General features: G+C 42.0%; 1 protein-coding gene across 3 annotated transcripts in view; it reads right to left on the bottom strand.

The window, feature by feature from the left end:
- Positions 1-13,896, bottom strand: part of ST6GALNAC2 (ST6 N-acetylgalactosaminide alpha-2,6-sialyltransferase 2) — a 230,125-nt gene that overhangs the window by 129,277 nt on the left and 86,952 nt on the right. The window contains exon 1 of one of the 3 annotated variants that reach the window (XM_068264436.1): positions 9,727-9,969. The exons of the other annotated variants lie outside the window; for them this stretch is intronic. Within the exon in view, the coding sequence (XP_068120537.1) occupies positions 9,727-9,827 (101 nt within the window). The 5' untranslated portion in view covers positions 9,828-9,969. Of the gene's footprint in view, positions 1-9,726; positions 9,970-13,896 lie in introns of those variants that run through there. 3 annotated transcript variants of the gene reach the window in all.

Here is a 13,896-nt window from a genome sequence, read left to right on the forward strand (position 1 = left end):
TATACTGGGGGGGGGGAGCACTATACCAGCTACAATGGAGGCCACTATACTAGCTACATTGGGGGCCACTATACTACCTAAACTGGGGGGCACTATACTAGCTATACTGGAGCAACTATGGGGGCCACTATACTACCTATACTGGGGGCAGCTATACAGGGGGCCACTATACTAGCTACACTGGGGGCAGCAGCACTACCTACATTGGGGGCAGCAGCTATGCTGCCTATCCTGGGGGCAACTATACAAGCTATACTGGGGCAGCTATATTGGGGCAACTATACTACCTTCACTGGGGGCAACTAGCTACCTATACTGGGGGCAACTGTGCTAGCTACCTATACTGGGGGCAGTGGCGGCGCCGGGGGGTGCTTTGGGTGCTGCAGCACCCCCTAAAATTCTCCAAGCACCCCCCAGCGTGAACTGACTTTCGGCATCTGACGCCGTGTCAGTTCACCGCAGCAGCGGCAGAGCAATGTCATCCGAAGACCTGCTCTGGAGACTTTGAGTCTGCAGTGCAGGGCTTCGGGCGCCATTTTCCCATAGCCCTGCTCTCAGCGCGGGAGTTTCAGTTGCTGGCTGTAGAGGATCGTGGGAGCTGCGCACCAGATGGAGGCCCGGGACAGGAGCTCTGCTGCAGGTGAGTAAATTTTTTTTTTTTTTTTGTTATTTATTTATATTAGCAGCCAGGTGTATCGTTTATGTTCTGGCCAGGGCTGCTACACGATTAAAGTGTTTTCTGGCCAGGTCTGCCACACGATTGCATGTATTTTCTGGTCAAATCTGCTACATGATTGCATGTATTTTCTGGTCAAATCTTCCACATGATTGCATGTATTTTCTGGTCAAATCTGCCGACGTGATTGCAGGTATTTTCTGGTCAAATCTGCCGACATGATTGCATATATTTTCTGGTCAAATCTGCTACATGATTGCATGTATTTTCTGGTCAAATCTGCCGACATGATTGCATGTATTTTCTGGTCAAATCTGCCGACATAATTGCATGTATTTTCTGGTCAAATCTGCTACATGATTGCACATATTTTCTGGTCAAATCTGCTACATGATTCCATGTATTTTCTGGTCAAATCTGCTACACGATTTCATGTGTTTTCTGGTCAAATCGCCTACATGATTGCATGTATTTTCTGGATAAATCTGCTGACATGATTCCACTTATTTTCTGGGCAAATCTGCCGACATGATTGCATGTATTTTCTGGTCAAATCTGCTACATGATTGCATGCATTTTCTGGTCAAATCTGCTACATGATTGCATGTATTTTCGGATCAAATCTGCTACATTATTGCATGTATTTTCTGGTCAAATCTTCCACATGATTCCACGTGTTTTCTGGTCAAATCTGCTACATGATTGCATGTATTTTCTGGTCAAATCTGCCGACATGATTGCATGTATTTTCTGGGCAAATCTACTACGATTGCATGTATTTTCTGGTCAAATCTGCTACATGATTGCATGTATTTTCTGGGCAAATCTGCCACATGATTGCATGTATTTTCCGGTCAAATCTGCTACATGATTGCACGTATTTTCTGGTCAAATCTGCTACATGATTCCAAGTATTTTCTGGTCAAATCTGCTACATGATTGCATGTATATTTCTGGGCAAATCTGCTCACATTACATGTATTTTCTTGAGAAGGTCTGCTACACGATTAAAGTGTTTTCTGGCCAGGTCTGCCACACAATTGCATGTATTTTCTGGTCAAATCTGCAACATGATTACATGTATTTGCTGGTCAAATCTTCCACATGATTGCATGTATTTTCTGGTCAAATTTACTACACGATTGCATGTATTTTTTGGGCAAATCTGCCGACATGATTCCACGTATTTTCTGGTCAAATCTGCCGACATGATTGCATGTATTTTCTGGTCAAATCTGCTACACGATTCCACGTATTTTCTGGTCAAATCTGCTACATGATTCCATGTATTTTCTGGTCAAATCTGCCGACATGATTCCATGTATTTTCTGGTCAAATCTGCTACATGATTACATGTATTTTCTGGTCAAATCTGCTACATGATTGCACATATTTTCTGGTCAAATCTGCTACATGATTGCATGTGTTTTCTGGGAAAATCTGCCACATGATTCCACGTATTTTCTGGGCAAATCTACTACATGATTGCATGTATTTTCTGGTCAAATCTGCTACATGATTGCATGTATTTTCTGGGCAAATCTGCTACATGATTGCATGTATTTTAAGGTCAAATCTGCTACATGATTGCATGTATTTTCTGGGCAAATCTGCCGACATAATTGCATGTATTTTCTGGTCAAATCTGCCGACATGATTGCATGTATTTACTGGGCAAATCTGCTACATAATTCCACGTATTTTCTGGGCAAATCTGCTACATGATTGCATGTATTTTCTGGTCAAATCTGCTACATGATTGCATGTATTTTCTGGGCACATCTGCTACATTATTGCACGTATTTTCTGGTCAAATCTGCTACATGATTGCATGTATTTTCTGGGCAAATCTGCTCACATTACATGTATTTTCTTGAGAAGGTCTGCTACACGATTAAAGTGTTTTCTGGCCAGGTCTGCCACACAATTGCATGTATTTTCTGGTCAAATCTGCAACATGGTTGCATGTATTTGCTGGTCAAATCTTCCACATGATTGCATGTATTTTCTGATCAAATTTGCCGACATGATTGCAGGTATTTTCTGGTCAAATCTGCTGACATGATTCCACATATTTTCTGGTCAAATCTGCCGACATGATTGCATGTATTTTCTGGGAAAATCTGCCACATGATTCCATGTATTTTCTGGTCAAATCTGCTACACGATTCCACGTATTTACTGGTCAAATCTGCTACATGATTCCATGTATTTTCCGGGCAAATCTGCCGACATGATTCCATGTATTTTCTGGGCAAATCTGCCGACATGATTCCATGTATTTTCTGGTCAAATCTGCTACATGATTGCATGTATTTTCTGGGCAAATCTGCCGACATGATTCCACGTATTTTCTGGTCAAATCTGCCGACATGATTGCATTATTTTCTTGGCAAATCTGCTGACATGATTGCATGTATTTTCTGGTCAAATCTGCTACATGATTGCATGTATTTTCTGGGCAAATCTGCCACATGATTCCACGTATTTTCTGGTCAAATCTGCTACATGATTGCACGTATTTTCTAATCAAATCTGCTGACATGATTGAAAGTATTTTCTGGTCAAATCTGCCGACATGATTGAACGTATTTTTTGGGCAAATCTGCTCACATTACGTGTATTTTCTTGAGAAAACCTGCACAAGCATGTGAATTTTCTGGGGAAAGGGTCACCAAAACTTGGGCCCACTGTCTTTGCGTTACACTTTTAAAGGGAACCCGAGGTGAGAATAATATTAAGGCTACCATATTTATCTCCTTTTAAGCAATACCAGTTGCCTGGCTGCCGTACTGGACCACTGCCTCTAATTCTTTTAACCATAGACCCTGAACAAGCATGCTTGTGCCTGGTGTAATTCAGTTCACTACTGCAGCCAAATAGATCAGCAGGGCTGGCAGGCAACTAGTATTGTTTAAAAGGAAATACATATGGCAGTCTCCATATCACTCTCACCCCGGGTTCACTTTAAATTACAGTTAGCTCCCCCCTCATCCGGTCATGGCCACGCCGTACGCCGTATGTTATAGCTCCACCCATTTTTCCCCTTTACTTTTTTTTTGGGGGGGGGGGGTGTCTTATAATACCCAGCACCAGGTGTCAAATGCCTTAGGGTACGCCACTGGCCCCAAACAATCGGAAAGGGACTTCATCGAAGAATATGACTTTGCCCCAGTCCTCAGCAGTCCATTCACCATACTTTTGCAGAAGATCAATCTGTCCCTGATGTTTTTTTTTGGAAGAGAAGTGGCTTCTTTGCTGCCCTTCTTGACACCAGGCCATCTACCAAAAGTCTTTGCCTCACTGTGTGTGCAGATGCGCTCACACCTGCCTGCTGCCATTCCTGAGCAACCTCTGCACTGGTTGCACTCCGATCCCGCAGCTGAATCCTCTTTAGGAGACGATCCTGGCGTTTGCTGGACTTTCTTGGATGCCCTGAAGCCTTCTTAACAAGAATTGAACCTCTTTCCTTGAAGTTCTTGATGATCCTATAAATTGTTGATTTAGTTGCAATCTTAGTGGCCACAATATCCTTGCCTGTGAAGCCATTTTTATGCAATGCAATGATGGCTGCATGCGTTTCTTTGCTGGTCACCATGGTTAACAATGGAAAATCAATGATTTCAAGCATCACCCTCCTTTTAACATGTAAAGTCTGCCATTCTAACCCAATCAGCCTGACATAATGATCTCCAGCCTTGTGCTCGTCAACATTCTCACCTGAGTTAACAATACAATTATTGAAATGATCTCAGCAGGTCCTTTAATGACAGCAATGAAATGCAGTGGAAAGGTTTTTTTGGGATTCAGTTAATTTCCATGGCAAAGAAGGACTATGCAATTTATCTGAACACTATTCATAACATTCTGAAGTATATGCAAATTGCTATTATAAAAACTTAAGCACCAACTTTTCTAATTTCCAATATTTTTGATAGCCTCAAAACTTTTGGCCAGGACTGTAGCAATAAAAGATGGAACACATGCAAAACACTGTGCCATTGAACTCTCAATAATGATTGTGAAAATGATCCAACCAAGCAATCAACTTTTTTCCCAAATAATAAACTGTGATGTATGAATGGGTCCAACAGAATATCCAGCGTCAAAGTATCTAAACTATTTTTTTTTCCACCAACTTTTCTTAATGTCCATACAAGGCCGGTGTTAGTAACAATAAAGTCTCCAGGAAAATTAAAGAAAATCTGTACTGTCCGATTTGTACAATAAAAAACATGCCAATCGAGTCACTGTGATCTCCTGGATCCCTCCAGGCAGGGTCGGACTGGGCCACAGTAGTACAGTTTTTCCCCTCGGTGGGCCCCGCCTCCTGGTCTCTGGTGGGCCCCCCTCCTTTTCTGACAGAGCTCCAATTGCTGCCTGCAGCACAAAAATTCTCTTCTCAGTGCTGTAATCACTCATGCTGAAAGCAGTGGCATAGCTAAGGAGCTGTAGGCCTCAATGCAAATTTTACAATGGGGCCCCCCAAGCACTCTATGCATAACAATTGATACGGTGCACCAAAACCTGCCAATGGCAACTACAGTGTCAGAGGTGCAAGAAGGGGATGGGGAATAGCTTGTTCATGATTACCACTGTTCAATGTATCTATAGAAGTGATTATTATGAGCACAGGACCAACAGAGAGGTAATACTGTAGTAAAGAAGAAGGATGCGGTCCGCAACAAGTCTCTCCACAGTCTTGTAGTTTGTTTAGGACGTATCCTCACAGCATTTAAAAAAAGTACAAAGCTGACATGTTTCGGGCCATACAGCCCTTAATCCTAGCACAAGAGAGGTAATACTGTAGTTGAGGGAGGGACCTTCGGGGCCCCTTTGGCCCAAGGGCCCCAATGCGGTCGCAACCTCCGCAAAGTAGGACATTACTTTATATTGAAGGAGGGGACTCTATGCAAAGTTTTGCTGGGCAGCAGTGTCTCTGAATTACAATGCTGCTAAGATCATGTAAATTTGTCCCTGTCCATAATACATCATGACCACGCCCACCTTCTGGTGCATGGCCATGCCCCTTTTTTCACTGCAATCATGGGGCGTGTGGGCCCCAGGTTGACATTTCTTTGGTGGGCCCCCAGTGTCCCAGTCCGACCCTGCCTCCAGGAGATCACAGTGGCCACTAAAATATATAATATATATATATACATACATACATACATACATACATACATACATACATACATACATACATACACATACATATACATATACATATATATATATATATATATATATATATATATATATATATATATATATATATATATATATAGCGCACACACTAATATATATCTATCATGTTACAGTATACTACAAGTTTTTATTACATAGTGAATTATCTGCACTCCATTCTGTGATTCTCACAGTTTCTCAGGCAGCTCCCTCCCCCCTCAGCCTCACAAACCATCACAGACAAGCTAAAACTGAAAGCAGAGAGTGAGGAGTAAAAAAAGCACACAGAGCCTGCAGGGGGCATGCATAACTTGTATTCATTACAACAGAGGCAGCCCATTCCTCCCTGGGTCCACAAAGCTTGACAAAGAAAAGATTAGATATATTACAGTGCATGATGAGACAGTGCAACTAGAAAAGACTGCAGTAATCCAGAGCACAATAGAACAGGGATAGGAACTCATTGGATAGAAGAAATAAGACTGAAAATTTTGTTACAGAGTTTAACATCTGGGTGCCCCAACAGACGCTCCCCCCTCCCCCCCCCAAGCTTTATGGGTCCTTTGCTGCAGCCAAATTAACTCACCCCTGAACTTAACTGTGCTCCCCAAGGCTCCTGCAATGTCTTTGGCAGTGCAGCATTTCACCTGCTCCAGTGGGGGTGCCCCTCTGTCAGTCTTTTGGCTACATTGCAGGGTCCCAGGGGAGCACAGTTAAGTTGGGGGGGTGACACCTTGGGGGCCCCTACAGGCTCTGGGGCCCTAGGGCTACTGACCCCTTTGCCTGTACTGAAGCACCGGCCTATGTCTATACAAATACTGTATATAGATTTGTGCTAGTCATACTGGTTGACCAATTTAACAGTAATTTAATCATATGTATTAAACTATTTAAAAATCTATTAACTGATCATGGGCCTCAGGTAGAAACCAATTCATATGGGGAGTCACAAACAATGGTTAGAGGTCCATCAACCCTCTGGAACAATGTACAACACGCAACAAATACAGTCTGTACTCAACCCTTCAAGTTGGATAAATCTCCAGTCTTATCTTTTATTTATATTGCAGTGATACAGCATACTAGTGAAGGACCATCAGTGTTGGACCAGTATGGGCGTGGACCAGCATTATGAGGTGGGTGGGGCTTGTGCCTTAAAGGTGAAAAATGAGGAAATGCCAGAAATACTGTGTTTTCCCCGGTAAAGTAGGCATAAGCTACCCGCTGGCGGTGAGTTATTTTTAGCTTACAGTTCCTCTTTAAAGGGCAACTGAAGTGAGAGAGATGTGGAGGCTGCCTTATTTGCAGTTGCCTGGCTATCCTGCTAATAATGTGCCTCCCATACTTTTAGCCATAGCCCCTGAACAAGCATGCAGCAGATCAGGTGTTTCCGACATTATTGTCAGATCTGACAAGATTAGCTGCATGCTTGTTTCTGGTGTGATTCAGACACTATTGTAGCCAAATAGATCAGCAGCGCTGCCAGGCAACTGATATTGTTTAAAAGGAGATAAATATGGCAGCCACCATACCACTCTCACTTCAGTTCCCCTTTAAAGCTGCCCATACACATACAATTTTTTCCCTCTCTCTCTCTTTCTAGAGCTTTTATGTTCAATCAATTTTCTTGAGTGATTGTATTGTTTTAGAAATCAAACCAATTCATCATACATTATTCAATTTTGTTTTAATAAAAATCGATCTGAATTTTCCACAATGGACAAAAAAAAAAAGCAACTTCAATTCTCGACAACAGCTTGAAAAAAAAAGATTTTTTTCTCATTTTAAAACCTGCCTGGCGTTCTGATTCGGAACGTTTTTTTGCACATTTTTTTTTAAATCATGTAGCTAGCGCTAGGATTCCCCCTCCCTGCCCTCCGATCGGCGCCGGCGCAAAGACCTGTCCGGAAATCCCGTTCTGAACGGGAATTCCTTGAGGCCTTCCCCCGTCGCCATGGCGACGAACGTTGTGACGTCATCGACGTCGTGACATCACAGGGAGTCCTGATTCACCCCTGAGCGCTGCCTGGCACTAATTGGCCAGGCAGCGCACGGGGTCTGGGGGGGGGGCCTGTATCGCGGCGGATTGGCGGTGAGCGGCGGCGATCAGGTAGGAGTAGGACATGCAGCAAGCAAAGTGCTTGCTGCGTGTTTTTTTTTTTAAATTATTCAAATCGGCCCAGCGGGGCCTGAGCGGTGACCTCCGGCGTCTCTGGACGAGCCTAGCTCGTCCAGAATGCCAGGGAGGTTAAAAAAAATTTGAATTTTTTTTCTCTGTACTGTTGGTTGAATTTTTGCTGACAAAGGGCCCTGGCACGTTGGAGATCATTTTAGGGGTCATTTTCATTTTTAAAAGATGCTTCAAGATAGCCGCAACTTTAAAAAAAAAAAAACAAGTAACAGCTGCCAGGGCATTACTTGGGATCCAGTGGGTAGTGTGGTGGAATTGTTGCCCACTGCTGAAGCTACATACACACTTTAGACTACAGTTATTTGAAACGGTTCTGAAACTATCATTCGTCAGATAATCGTGGATAAAACTTTCCCAACAGATCATAAAAATGAACGATGAAACGGCTGACATCAGTGAAAAATGCGGATGCGTCAGGACGGATCTGATTGAACGATGATTGTTTATATCAAAAAGTGTAGCAGTAAGTAGCATGCACAGAATCGTCAGCAGTGTTGGTTGCGAATTTCCGCCAAAGTAATTTTTGGAACGAAAATCCTATTTTAGATTCCGAGAAAGTCTTCATGAAATACATTGCATTTTCGCAATATGGTCAAAGAAAATTAATTTTCGTTTATTTTAGTCCAAAAAAATTGTGAAAAATCACAAAGCATATTACAAAATGATTTTCGATGGCATCTTCACTCGAAAGTTAAATTTTACATTCTTTTGGTGAAAATGAATGCGAAAAGTATCTGCATTTTCACCCCCAAAAAAACCCCTCTGATGTCAGTTCTGTATGCGCACGCAATATTAATTACTGATCGGTCGTTTGTTTTCAAAACATTTTTATTAGGTCATTTGTTCACTGATCCGTCGTTTCAACATATAGCAAGTCTGTATTTGATGTATGAGCTCGTTCAACTAGGAGATTGACATTCCATTTGGCAAACACTTGTTCTTCTGCTAATTATCTGTTGTTCTGAATGATAGTTAGCTAAAGTTATCTAAAGTGTGTACGTAGCTTAAGTGATTGTCATATCGGGTCGTAACAGACCTGTAAAGCTACGTACACACATACAACAACGATCGTTCGTTGTGAACGACGAACAAACTTTTAATTGACGAAAGAACGACCTAAGTAAAGTTAGCTTTTAAAGGTGTTAAAACGATCTGATCGTTAGAACAAATGTTACATCACGTAAAGCAACTATTGCGCTTGCGCATAAAAATGAAAAGTTCCATGGAGAGATAGCGAAATGCGCATGTCAAGCCTAGTACGAACGACCGTTTTCCAACGATGTACTACTTTTGCAAACGATCGTCGTTGCAAAAAATCCGCCAAGCTAGATCGTTCATTTTTAATGATCTAGCTCGTCCGTTGTTAGACTTACTGGTCATTGGCTGCTTTTTTTGAAACGATCGTCATTTGAAACGATAGGGGAATAATCGGTTCAAACGACTATAGTCGCATGTGTGTACGCACCTTTAGCAACACCCAGCATTAGACAAGATGTAACACAAGCAGGCAATTACCATGAGAATAAAGTTGCCTACTACATAACAGCAGCCTTACTAATAAAATACCCTGCAGACACTAATTAGCAAGGCGCTTGTGACTAGAACATAAAGACCTCTGTAGTAGCGGGAGGATGCTGATCCACCCTGCTTACAATGAGTGCCTCCCTCTTACCTGTCTAGAGACATCACGGAGATGTAATAGTGGCCATAGAACAACGTAGATACAGCAAGCACGGCCACCAGGCACATCAATTTCACCCAGCGAGGACGCATTGATAACACTAGAACTAACAGTCTCTGTGCAGTGTGTGATCAGGAGCCCTCCCTGTAGCAATCTTCAGCTCTTCTCAAATACAGAAAGTAAACCTCTCCTGCAAACAAATCTCTTCCAGTTGCTGAGTGGAAGTGATGATGCTATCCAGGACTTAGAAGTTCTTAAAGTTTGAATTCCACCCTCTAGTAAATGAAGTCAGCCAGGAGCACAGAGAGTAATGTGCTCCCAGCTGGGTGTATGGAGGAGATACAAGAGCAGATCCCGCCCATTCAGTTCAGCAGTAGTCCCTTTTCATCATCAGAGTAGCTGAGTCCCGTACAACAAAAGCATTTTGTGCATGTTAAAGGAAACCTGAACTGAAAATAAACTTATGAGATAATTATTTGCAACGGCAGTTCGACAGGTAAATAAAATAATAAATACTAATAGCAGATAAATAAAATAAACATAAACTATAATAAGCTAAAACTGAGGTCTTTTTTATTTTCTGTTTAAAGGACACCTGAGACGGTTCATACTGCTGTATTTTATACTCACCTGGGGCTTCCTCCAGCCACATGTGTTCATTGGCCTCCCTCACTATACTCCCCGCCCACTGCGTAGTTCCGTGGTAGCCTCCTCCAGTATTTTACTGTCTGAGGTACACTTTAAGGAATTCATTTCTTAAGGTGGCCACTAACGGTCCAATTTCTAGCGTAAAATCGGATTGTTTGAAAATAACCCCTGTTGATGGGCACAATCGATTATGAACGATTATAAAAAATAGTCGTCCGATTGGATTTTTGTCAAACCAAAATTTGGATTTTCATGATTGGTTGTGATAAATAGGAAGCAAAGATTGGTTAGTTGATAGTGTAGTGAGCGATTTTTCTTCCGATCAGAATTTCTTATCGCTCGGAACGATTTTTCGCTAGAAATTGGACCGTTAGTAGCCACCTTAAGGCTCCCTGCACACTGCAAATCCGTTTTCCGATTCCGATTCTGATTCCGATTTTCCCTGAATACATTCAACTGAAAAACGGATCAAAAAAACGCAGCATGCAGTAAAGATTCAGAATCTGAATCGGATGTAAAAAACGATTAAAAAGCGCAATCCGAATCGCATGCATGACACTTTGATGTAAGTTCTTCTCCGTTTGGCCGAAAAACACAAGAAGGAATAGCCTCAAGTGCCAAAAAGTTCAAAACTGAAATCAGTAGTGTCCTCAGCCAAATAGAAGTCTTTTTGGCTTCTGTTTATTTATTTTTTTTCTGTAAAGTCTGAATTTGCATAGAAACAAGCACTGTTTGTTTAAACCCTTTTAATATAAATACCCTCGAACAAATACCCTTGACAATTGATTAGTAGTACTAGTGCTTGCATACCCATTTTCAGCTCATAACAGGCTTGATGCACTAAGCTGCAGTAAGGCCACATACACACATCAGACCATAGTCTTTGGAAAATGAAAGATCACAGACCAATCTTACCACCCTTCATGTAGTATGAGAGCCATACTCTACACAGTCTATTCTATGGAGCTGAACTCCCCATCAGAAAAAAAAAGTCTTTGCAAGATGCTGCACACACAGATGCTGTACAGACACAAAAGATCAGTATCTGCAAAAGATCTGTTCCTGCCAAGAATCCATTCCTGCAAATTGCAATGATAGTCCATGAGAGCTGCAGATCATCATACACACATGATTTAACTGACATTCATCTGCAGATCAGATCCACCAGGATGGATTTTCAGATCTGCGGATGATTGCTTGATCTGCAGATGAATGTCAGTTAAATCATGTGTGTATGATGATCTGCAGATCTCATAGACTATCATTGCAATTTGCAGGAATGGATTTTTGGCAGGAACAGATCTTTTGCAGGTACTGATCTTTTGTGTCTGTACAGCATCTGTGTGTGCAGCATCTTGCAATGATTTTTTTCTGATGTGGAGTTCAGCTCCATAGAAAAGACTGTGTAGAGTATGGCTCTTATACTACAGGAAGGGTGGTAAGATTGGTCTGTGATCTTTCATTTTCCAAAGACTATGGTCTGATGTCTGTATGTGGCCTAAGACTGCAGTGCGCAGGGAGCGCATAGCAATTTTACTGTTACTACCACTGTCAGCTAAAACAGTATCACAGACTTGTAAATTATATTTACCAGTTGAGGGATCTGTCTAGCCTTAGTGGTTGGTAGAAGTAGTAATTTCTTGCATGTAAGCTTACATTTCCCCACACGTAAAATAATTAATTAGCCATGCGCCTCCAGATATCAGAATTAGAGGGGCACTATGGCGAAAAATTGTAAAATTTAAAATATGTGCAAACATAGACAAATAAGAAGTATATTTTTTCCAGAGTAAAATGAGCCATAAATTACTTTTCTCCTATGTTGCTGTGGTTTGGATGGAGAGAAAGGACTGATTGAGGGTACTGAAGTGGATTTAAGTGAGACTGAGGACTGCTTGAGGGTCCTGGAGGGCTGGCGAGAGAGTGCTGGCTCATCAAGGATGCTGGGGGAAGGGGGGGGGGATGTGGAGCAGGGTTGAGCATAGGGGTTTGTGGGTAGGAGTGGCATGATAGCAATGCTCCTTCATGTTGTACTGCAGTGAGCAGTACAAAGCTTGTGGCCGCAGCAGGGAGAGGAATATTAGAGTGGGGCACTATGGTAAAAGATCGATATCAGATACATAGCATTCATATACCACAGCTAAAAGGTTTACGCCTGGCTTGAAGTTGGCCAATGGCCATACATTACTAGAAGTATACAATAAAAGGTAATCAACTAATATGTACCTGATATCAATTGTTTACCGTGACTTCCATGTTGCACCAGAAGATATCGAACATGTTTACAGCAAAATCTTGTCTAATCTCAATGTCACAGCTGCTGCCTTCGTGTTGCCCAGAACCTGCCTATATTAAGTACTCTGTTACTGAGGTGCAGCCTGAAGCTCTGACTGCCTGTAAGTTTTACTACACTAGTTTACAACTAATTAATACAAAGCAGCATATAGTACAACAAACATTAGTTTAAAACTACTATCACATGCTAGATGTAAGAAATCTACATTTTTTTAATTATTTTTTTAGACATTTGAATAATATAGATTGCAACACATTGTGGGCAATTGCATAAGGGGAAATAGACTTGCATATGGTTAACATATAAGAATGTCTTTGCACCAATAAAGCATACATGTTAAACTCTGGCCCGCGGGCCAAATCTGGCCCTCACAGCCATTAAATTTGGTCCTTAAGTGGCGTCCCCACTTTGCATTATGTTTGACCCTCTCTAGACCACCAGGGAAGCTATATCGGAGGTGAAGCTCTAGAACACCAGGGAAGCCATATGGGGGAGGTGGGGGAAAGCACTAAACACTAGAGAACTTTATAGGGGAGGGTGAGGGCCTCTAGACACCAGGATACAGTATAGGTGAGGGAGGACCACTATACACCAGGGAACTGTATAGGGGTTGATGGGGGGGGGGGGCATTCGACACCAGGGAACTTTATAAGGAAGGAAGATGGCCAGTAGACATTGAGGTTGGCCGCGACTAAGTCCCAGTGTACAATTTCAGCCCACTTTGTATTTGAGTTTGACACATCAAGAAACAAACCATCACTTGTGGTAGAAACTTCTTTTCATCAGATTTTTGGTCTAGGAAAGTTTGAAATGACTACAAAAGTAATTATTATAACATTGGAGTGAACTACTTTAGGGACACAAGCCAACTACCCAAAGGAGTGGAGTATTTCCATATTCCTAGTAAGAACATACAGTATATGTACTCATTTTACCAGATTTAAAATGAGCACAGTGATTACTGATAGGGAGGTTTGGTAGAGTACTAAGGTTACTACATCTTATACAAGTACAGATGAGAAAATGATCAATCATATTTGGTATCGACGTACATATGACGTGTCGCGGGTGAGTAGGGCATCGGTAAAGCGTATTATGGCTCCCCCTGCTGCCGCCATACTTCTAGGTGGCCATAAATACTATTCCCCCTCTCAACTCGGATGGAGATGTCATTTGGGGTCTGGCAACCACTGGAGCCCCGAATTATCCTTACGCAC

Source organism: Hyperolius riggenbachi, chromosome 12 (genome assembly GCF_040937935.1).
Source record: "Hyperolius riggenbachi isolate aHypRig1 chromosome 12, aHypRig1.pri, whole genome shotgun sequence".
Classification (NCBI taxonomy): domain Eukaryota; kingdom Metazoa; phylum Chordata; class Amphibia; order Anura; family Hyperoliidae; genus Hyperolius; species Hyperolius riggenbachi.